Below are 10,000 nucleotides of genomic sequence, written 5' to 3'. Positions count from 1 at the left end.
CACACACACACACACACACACACACACACACACACACACACACACACACACACACACACACACACACACACACACACACACACATCATAACAAGAAGACCATTAATTCATATAGCCCGACTCCTAACCACCCTCCTCGCCCGCAGGTGCCTTCCTGATCCCGTACCTGATCATGATGGTGCTGGAGGGGGCGCCGCTCTTCCTGCTGGAGCTGGGCATCGGGCAGCGGCTGCGTCAGGGGTCCCTCGGCGTGTGGACTCACATCTCCCCCTGGTGGACCGGTCTGGGCGTCGCCTCCACTATCGTGTCATACCTCGTGGGGCTCTACTATAACGTTATCATTGCATGGTGCTTCTACTACCTGTTTAACTCGTTTAAGGTGAGATGATGTTTCGTGTTTGTTTAATGGCTAGGATGATTCATTGATACGAGTCATGTTTTTCCATTGGATAAACGTGTATTTGATTGATCATGTGTTAGCACCTTTTTAACTTGACAAATTAGTCCCGTGAGAAGGACTGCAAGTAAAGTAAAAGCTCTTACACTGCAGGGTCCGAGTTATTTTAATTATTCATTAATTTAATCATCAAAATAAGTCATGTTACTTACCATACTTCCTTTCCAGACACCGCTACCGTTCGGAACGTGTCCCAACGAGACAAATGTGGAACTGAATTTAACGCTCCCTGTCGAAGAATGCGAAATGTCGAGCGAAACTGCCTACTTCTGGTACAGACAGACGATCGACGCATCTCCTTCGATTGACGAAACGGGTGGCATTAAATGGTGGATGGCCCTCTGCCTGACCCTCTCGTGGATTTTGGTCTGGGTGTGCATCATGAAGGGAATCCAGTCTTCAGGCAAGGTGAGGAATGCGATTTGTTCATACTTGCTGCATTTGTTTATTAATTTGTAAGAATTATCGTGTTACCAGTATTTAACGAGATAGTTAAAGGGCCAATACATATATCGTGAACAATAATTTTTATTTATGTATTATTATTATTTTTTTTTTTTTCTGCGAGATGCCGTTTTGCTTTTGATAACTTAATTTAAACTTGTAAGATAGTGTGATTGTAGCTTTGGATTATCAGGCATGAAGTTGGATATTAAAACGTTCTATTTCATCTTTGCAGGTCGTTTATTTCACTGCGCTCTTCCCCTACTGCATTCTCATCATTTTCTTCGGACGCGCCGTTACGCTGAAGGGAGCAGGAGAAGGCCTCAAGCACATGTTCACACCTGATGTAAGTCATGCCGGACAAATTCACCTCCCCACCCACTGATGGTCGGAAATTTGTTCAAGTCCTTACAAATATCCGCAAATAAACTAGCGTGCGCGAGCACACACGCACATACACATGCACACGCACACGGACACAGACACAGACACAGATACACACACAGACACAGCTACACACACACACACGCACACGCACACGCACCCCCCCCCCCACACACACAAGATATACTGTTACCTGTATTTAACGAGATAGTTACAGGGTCATTACAGATAACTGGCGCTTGGTTTCAATTAACCTAACACAGAAACCTTAAACTGACTGATCATTACCTCCTTGATATCTGACCACCACCCTTCCCATAACCCTGGAAATCTCATATCAATCTCAGTTCCAAATTTGCAATTTAGGAATACAATTGAAGCACCTTGTCCATGGCCGCTGAATTCTCTGCATGTGTATGCGTGTTCTGTGAATATAAATTTCTGAATGCCCATTGCTTAATTCCAATCACGCACGGCGCTATATTTACGTGTGGTGGGTTTGTTAGTGTGGTATGTCTGGTATTTGTATACGTGTTCCAATTACTGAAGGTGTTTTAGTCGTAAATCTTTTAAGGTTTACACGACTAAATGGCTGTCTGTAATTGTGTGATAACTGTCGTTTTTATTATTATTATTATTAAAAATTGGTTATTAATGCGATTTTTGATTGATCATTGATGTTTTGTATATACATTTATACTTCAAATATAATTATGTATTAATGATAAGATTAAATGGACATCTGGGATTGAAAAAACATCTATTTGTACTGAATTTTGAGAAGTATATAGCTATCATCTGAAGAGATATCTAAATATATATGGAAAGTGCAAAGCGACATTTGTTTTATTATATTTTATCATTAAAATTTTATTATGAAATTTATTTATAAGAAGCTGAATTTTGGAATTATAAAGGATTATAATAACAATGACTTTTTCTTTAAAATCTATTTTTTCAGTGTTTTGAGGAATATGCTTAAATTAACTCATACTACATCATCATATCGTATACAAAATGAATGAATATAATATATTATAATATATAATAATATATATAATTATAATATAAATTCATATTCATCTAGTACAACATAACTTCACAACAGTCAAACTTTACATAAAATCATATTCATAACATATGCAATAATATGTTCACACGCTTGGACCACACAATAATCATAAGACTAACTAATCATTCAACTGCAGGAACAGACATCACAACACATTATTATATCATTATCTTTGATTATTATTATCATATTATTCATTATCATCATCATTCATAAATTATTATTCATTATTCATCATCATCATCATCATTATCACTATACCATCATCATCATCATTATATTATTATATATATATATCATATCTATTATATCATCTTTTCATATCATAGATCATATCATTATATATCACCATCATTATATCAATTCAATATCATCATCATCATCATCATCATCATCAATCATCATAAATCATAAATCATCATCATCATCATTATTATCATCATCATCATCACAATCACCATCACACCATCACATCACCATCATCACATCATCATCACCATCACCATCACCATCACCATCACCATCATCATCCATCATCATCATCATCATCATCATCATCATGTTACATCCCAAAGAGCTCCTCTCGACCTCACACCCAATCCTCTCTCCCAAAAAACCCACAGATGAGTAAGTTACTAAACCCGACGGTGTGGATGGACGCCGCCTGTCAAGTCTTCTACTCCCTCGGGCTGGCCTTTGGGTCCCTTATTGCCTTCGCCTCCTACAACCCTATGAAAAATAACTGCAAGAGAGACGCCCTTTTCATGTGCTCCATTACGGTGTTCACGGCGACCTTCGCGACCATCGACATTTTCGCTGTCCTCGGCTTCAAGGCGGTGGCTAATTATGAGAAATGTATTGAGTAGTGAGTATATTGAAGTTTAGGTTTTGTTGAGATGGTGTTTCTAATTTTAATTTTTTTTTTTCTTTTTTTTTTTTTGAGGTTTAGGGAGAATGGGAGGTTGGTTGTGAAGGGCCGGCGGAATTGGGCCTAAAGATTAATTATGCATATTAGTTACGGTGGTTGATTAATGCTAGAATGAATTATTTGCAATGACAGCATCGACTGTCTTGTTATTTTTTTCTTCTTCTTTTTTATCATCATCAAGTTTGACAACATTTGTTTCTGGTGTATATGTGCAGTCACGAAATAATATGTTCCCCTCTCCATAATCTTGTAACTTAATCCTTCAAAACGCATTTCAGCAACATTATGAAGCTGGAGAGCATTGCCCAGCATCTGCCAGAACACACTCAGAAGATCAACGTAACGATTGAGAACTACGAGGAAACGTGGAAAACTGTCCTTGGTTCGATTCAAGATTTCTATGAACAGAAAACGCATCATCATATCAAGAATTGCAGTGTTGCTGACGAACTGAATCAGGTAGAATATATTGCTGTCTATCTGCCTTATCCAGTCATGCATTCATTCATCCATTCATGCATTTATTCATTCATCCCTCCCTCCCTCCCTCCCTCCCTCCATCCATCCATCCATCCATCCATCCATCCATCCATCCATCCATCCATCCATCCATCATCACCCTATCTACCCTATCTATCCATCTATCATCTATCTATCTATCATCATCCATCTATCATCTGTTCGTCTGCTCGTCTGTCTGTCTATCTGTCCTATCGCCCTCCGTCTTCTCACCCTAGTCTCTCCGTCCATCTATCATCTATCTATCTATCCATCTATCTATCTATCTATCTATCTATCCTATCTATCTATCTATCTATCCATCCATCCATCCGTCTATCTGTCTATATCTATCTATATCTGTGGATGCTTGCACCTTTATGAGTGCCAGAGTGTTTTTTTCCTATTTGATAGTCAAATTATCTTACTATTTCTAAACTCTTATATGTAAGCAAGCATATTCAGATACAATATTCAGTAAAGTTGCAAGAAGATCCTTCCCTTTGCAGGCTGCTGAGGGAACTGGTCTTGCATTTATTGTCTTTACCCAAGCCATCGTGGAATTACCCGGAAGCAACTTCTGGTCTGTGTGCTTCTTCATGATGTTGCTGGCACTGGGTCTTGGCTCCCAGTTTGGCACCATGGAGGGCGTCATCACCAACTTGTTCGACATGAAAGTCTTTGCGAGAATACGGAAAGAAATTGTTACAGGTAAAATCAGCAGTAGAGCTGGGTTACTGTTTTACTTACAATACTCAGTCTTTAATCTTCATCTAATGCAGATGATTCAGTTACATAATTCTTACAGTCACATAATTCTTAAAATTGTTACAGGTAAAATCAGCAGTAGATTTGGGTTACTGATTTACTTATAATACTCACAATCTTTAATTTTCATCTAATGCTGATGTTGATACTAGTTATTAATGCTTTCAGGAGAAGGAGGATGTAAAAGAAAATGTTTCATTCGTTCATTCTTACAAGTTTTTTAGATATACAAATTAGCCTTGTTTATAAACTCATATAACCTGGACAGAATTATGTAACTGAATCATTTAAGTCCATTATATAGCCATTTAGCCCCTTCACTATGGTTCAGTCTTTGCCAAAGCAGGTTAGTTATGAAGTTACTAAATGATGCCAACAAGTATTATTTCACATATGAGTTTAAGACAAAATGAAAATAAAACAAGAAAAATTGTTTCCTTTTAGTCATCATTTTATATCTAGATGGTTAACAAGGAGTGTAGATTATGCTACCAAGGTTCAGACAGGAAATTAAAATAATTTTGGTATGCTATAGAGGAAATGTCTATTCGAATGACTAACTGCTTGCTTTTCTTGCAGGATGTGTATGCTTATCAGCACTACTGATTGGTCTGATCTTCTGCACGGGAGCTGGAGAATACTGGGTTGGAATGTTTGACACCTTCGCTGGCTCGATGGGTCTTATTGTGATTGCATTCTTCGAGACGATTGTCATATCTTATGTGTATGGTCACAAAAAATTCTCCGACGATATTGAGAAAATGATTGGTGAACGGCCTGGCATCTACTGGCAAGCTATGTGGCGTTTCATATCCCCACTCACCATCTTCTCCATTGTCGTGGCATCTGTCTACTACAGAGTCACTCATCCTCCAGATTACCCAGCTTGGAAGGCTGAGATGGTAAGTTCAAAGAAATATATTGCCATTAGAAACTTTGCTGGTATTACATAGGTGGAGAGGCATTTGGTGAAAAGATATGTTACTGTAGCCTTTATCCCTGTTTTCCTCAATTAAGAGTTCTTCTTGTGTACTGTCTGTTTAAAGGTAATTGCTACATGTAAATAGTGCTCTCATAGTCGATAATTTATTACAGATATTTTTCTGAAACTTTATGGGTTTTATATAGATGTGTCCTTTTAGTTTTCCCTTGGCACTCTCCTTTCTTAAAAACATCTTCTTTTGCTTTAATAATGAAAATTATCATACACATTATATATTCAGATATCCTCAGTATGTCTTGTGTATGATCAGGTATATTCACTTATATCTCACCGGTATCTCAAAGTTTATTCTAAACTGTTTTTGATTCTGGGTTGTTAGATTACTTTCACTATATTCAGTGTAATGTATTTTGGTTTAATCTGTTCCCTGGTATAGTTTCCCTGGCATAAGGTGTAGAATTAACCTGTTTAGGGTAATAACTTAAGATAGCATTTATAAATCTAAATGAAACACTTCAAGTAATTATACATATGCTTTAAAAAATATTTATATTGGTGAGTGAAAAAATAGTATAAAGTTCTCTTCTTGGAAACAATTTTTAGTTCTCTAATTTTCCCCTTGTACAGCTATCACTCTTATATTTTTTTCCTCCTGTATTATATTGTTTGTAGGGGATAGCTTGTACAAACATGATATGCCCCTGTGAGTTTACTTTATTAATTGGTTTTGCACATTGAAGGCTCTACAAGTATTTAGTCATAGAGAAGTCAAATACTAGTACTACCAATCTCATCTGTTTGCTCTTTTGCTTATTTTTTGGAAATATTTTCTTTTATCTTATATTGCTATAGTAATATTAGTAATTACATAATAATACTTATGATGTCTATAGTAATAATAACAGTGTCGATAATGATAGTATTAATAATATGGAAAAAAAATCACAAAAACTCCAGGAAATGTGAAATCAGATATCACAAGGTTACTAATTGATACCTTGGTGGCTGAGCAGTTTTAGACACATTTATGTGTACAGATATTTCATAAGAGAAAACTACAGTCAGCACTACATTTCTCAGCAGCATTGGATTAATATAGGTGTAATATTAATTATCAAATTATCTCTCTTCTGGCCAGTTACATTTGATTAAGTGAAAGAATTTTTTCTCTTAATGTAAGCCATCATAATTACACCAGTTTTGATGTAGCATAAGAGGAAATAACATGTGGACATCATTTGAGAGGAGTCATAACATACAACCATTTTTTTTTTTTTTTTTTCATTTATATATTCATTTCTTGCTAAGAGGTTATCCAAACCATTCAACCAAAACCTTTCTCTTTCAGGGTAATGCAGTCAAGGAACCATACCCAGGCTGGGCCATGTTTGTGTGCCTCATGCTGTTGATGGGCGGATTCTTGCCTATCCCTATCGTTTACTTCATGCGTCGCTTCCAATGCACACGATTTGACCATGACATCCAGACAGCTTCCATCAAGAGAGTCGAGACTACAATGTCGACGCAGGGCATGATCAAGAGCGAGGAGGTAAGGCATCGAATTTAATGTGGCAGTTGTGTTTTCTGAAGTACAAATTACATGATAAGTTTCTATCTCTCTCTCTTAAGGTTTGTTTGTATGAATACATTATTGTATTTCACCAATAATGTAATAACAATAATATATTCAAGGATGTTTGCATACAGAGGATAGCAGAGTATGCACATCAGTGTAATGCAGTGTTGTGCTTTTATTAGATTACTAGATGGGTTTTTGCTGATGAACAAATGTTGAAGAGTCATAAAAAATAGGCATTGGCATAGGTCTTGCATTATTGCAATAATGATAGAACAAAGAGAAAGATTGTGACATACCAGAGGAAAGCCTCACAGATCAATTTTTCCAGATGGCCATACCAGAGAATGAACTTTTTTTCCTAGATGTAGAGGTAAATTTCTTGTTAATTAACAACTGAAATGCTTTTACATTTTTTGTTTTGTTTTTCGTAACATGACCTCCATTGTCTAGAAGGAATTTAGCAGCTATGGAAAACTTAGAGTAAAATAGACAACTGGGATGTAGCTTTATGACTGTGAAACACTAGAGGTTTATACAAAAGATTTACAGTTATGTGTCTGTGATCATTCAGGTACTGAAACATTGGTACTCTGTACTTGGAATGAAATCCATTAGAATTAGTTTATGTTTCTGAAATCCTGTCAGACCTGATGTTTAGTATATTATGAAAAAGTCCTTGTAGGTGTAGATTTGTATCATAGCTTAGTTGCTATAGATAAAAGCATTCAGTGATCATTCATCCAGTATGTTGTACTCAGTCAATTTTTAATCAGTTCGCACTTGATATATTCATGGATATTCATTTAGTCATTTCCGCTCTTCACCCTAGCTTTAGAATTTGTTAAATTCAACACACACTTTCTGCTTGAGTTGTTAGTATCTCTGGGTATTAGGTATTTGAATATTACTGTATGATCATAGCATGTCACTTTGTATTAACACAATAACAGCACAACACAGCACAATGCAAACAACACAACACAACACAACACAACACAACAAAACAACACAACACAACACAACACAACACAACACAACACAACACAACACACATAATAGAATAAGCTCCCATAACATATGTTATTATATCATGAAAGTAATGCAGTACACTTTTAACTAAAAATGAAAATTTCATACGAGTAGATTATTTTCTGAACAATCATGTAATATTAGGTTTAGGAAAAGAAAAAAAAATCTGTCTTTATCTCTCTGTCTTACTCATACCTACTAAGAATTGCACACACACACATAGCACACATAACATGCACTCAATATGCATATTAGACTCAATACATACAGCACATATATCATACAATACATACAGTAGATACAACACATACAGCACACACAGCACTGTGACATACAGCATACATAGCACATACAGTGCACATAATTTACAGCACATATATCATACAGTACATACAGCACAGCACAGACAGCATACACACAACACAACACACGTAATACATGCAGTACAAAATGTAAGCATAAACAGCACAAAAAACATGCATAGCATACCCAGAACACATAATATTAAAACACACAGTACACAAAGCACACATGGCATACTTAACACACACAGCATATACAAACAAACACAGTACATAAAATACATACGCAACATGTCTAGCACCCCAAGACACACAATATGCACAAATGAAAAAAAAATATAACATACATAACATATACTACACACACAATACACACATCATACAAGACAAAAAACGCACACAGTACACAAAGCACACACAACATACATAACACCCTTCTGCCTCCACATACGGTCAAATGAACACAGAAATTCACAATTCACGTATTTAAATCAGATTATCATTGTCGTCTCCTCATAGGATAGTTTTACCTTTTTATCCTTTTTCTACATAGATATTTTCCCCCCACATTGTGTCGTTCAGTTTGTTATTTTTTTTATTAATGCTATTTACCTTGCTAACCTTCTCCTTATGCCTATTTTCTTTATTTATCAATAGAATTAAACAAAGTTCATGACCTTGTTTTGAAAGAGGTTTAATAGAGTAAAGTCAGCAAATTTTCAGCTATGAAATTCCTCAGAAATAAAGTTCTCTGCAAACATCCTTTGTATTTTATTTCGTGTTAATTTTGTACCATGTAACATAGATGTAAGCAGACATTATGTTGCAAGAAGGAGTTTTTTCTTGTTCAGGGAATTTTACTCACTTTTGTGCACCAAAGATTCAGACATACTTTGAACCTCTATTTCTACCCAACGTTATATAAGATTTTATTCAAGGCCAAAAAAGGATAGAAGGTGTGAGTGAACATTTATTGGTAACTTTTTGCCTGTAAAAGTTTTTTTCTTTTTTTTTTTTTTCAAATCAGGGTAATAATTATATTCTAAATATGTGATCATTATTCATAAGTAATTTCTTTGCAGTCAGTTTGTTAAGTATCCTTAATAACTCTGTTTATAATTATTTACATTTTTTTTTTTCTCACTGAGTTGCAGTAAGGTAAAACAGGAATTAAACCATTACTTGTAGGAGGAAAGGCCAAACTGAGAGTGTGTCAGGTTCGGAAATAGCTAAGAAAAGAAATTGTCAGCATAACTGCCGGGAAGTGATAACTGTAAAGAATTGGCTTTAGCTACAAAAGATGGAGGTGGACTTTCCAATTAATATAAATTCTGCATAAGTTAAGAAAATGAAAATGAATTAAGATCAGATCTATAGGTTATGTAAGGTAGTTATCCCTCCCTTCTCACCCCCATAAAGGAAAATGAAACCTTAACAGTGGAAAGAAAGCGTTCAAGTAGTTCATGTAGTTCGCGTCGACTCTCTCTTACAGCCAATGCCACGAAGTGACACTTCAGATAGCGAGTGGACACGACTCTTCATTGATAGGGTAGACTCTTCGGACAACCTTGATGACAATCTCTAAACAGAGAGGTTG

The 10,000-nt window shown here is 35.9% G+C and overlaps 1 protein-coding gene across 5 annotated transcripts in view; it reads left to right on the top strand.

The window, feature by feature from the left end:
- Positions 1-10,000, top strand: part of LOC119583676 (sodium- and chloride-dependent transporter XTRP3A-like) — a 79,226-nt gene that overhangs the window by 62,323 nt on the left and 6,903 nt on the right. For 3 of the 5 annotated variants that reach the window (XM_037932406.1, XM_037932627.1, XM_037932569.1), the window contains exons 2-9: positions 146-378; positions 625-864; positions 1,136-1,246; positions 2,980-3,221; positions 3,563-3,743; positions 4,292-4,493; positions 5,130-5,452; positions 6,842-7,042. In XM_037932406.1, coding sequence (XP_037788334.1) covers positions 146-378; positions 625-864; positions 1,136-1,246; positions 2,980-3,221; positions 3,563-3,743; positions 4,292-4,493; positions 5,130-5,452; positions 6,842-7,042 — 1,733 coding nt within the window. Of the gene's footprint in view, positions 1-145; positions 379-624; positions 865-1,135; positions 1,247-2,979; positions 3,222-3,562; positions 3,744-4,291; positions 4,494-5,129; positions 5,453-6,841; positions 7,043-7,400; positions 7,443-9,895 lie in introns of all 5 variants that reach the window. The other 2 variants (XM_037932325.1, XM_037932491.1) reach the window with 2 other exon arrangements.

The sequence above is a fragment of the Penaeus monodon genome, chromosome 1, assembly GCF_015228065.2.
Source record: "Penaeus monodon isolate SGIC_2016 chromosome 1, NSTDA_Pmon_1, whole genome shotgun sequence".
Classification (NCBI taxonomy): domain Eukaryota; kingdom Metazoa; phylum Arthropoda; class Malacostraca; order Decapoda; family Penaeidae; genus Penaeus; species Penaeus monodon.
The sequence above is the reverse complement of the archived record's forward strand: the minus strand, read 5'-3'. Positions and strand labels throughout refer to the sequence as shown.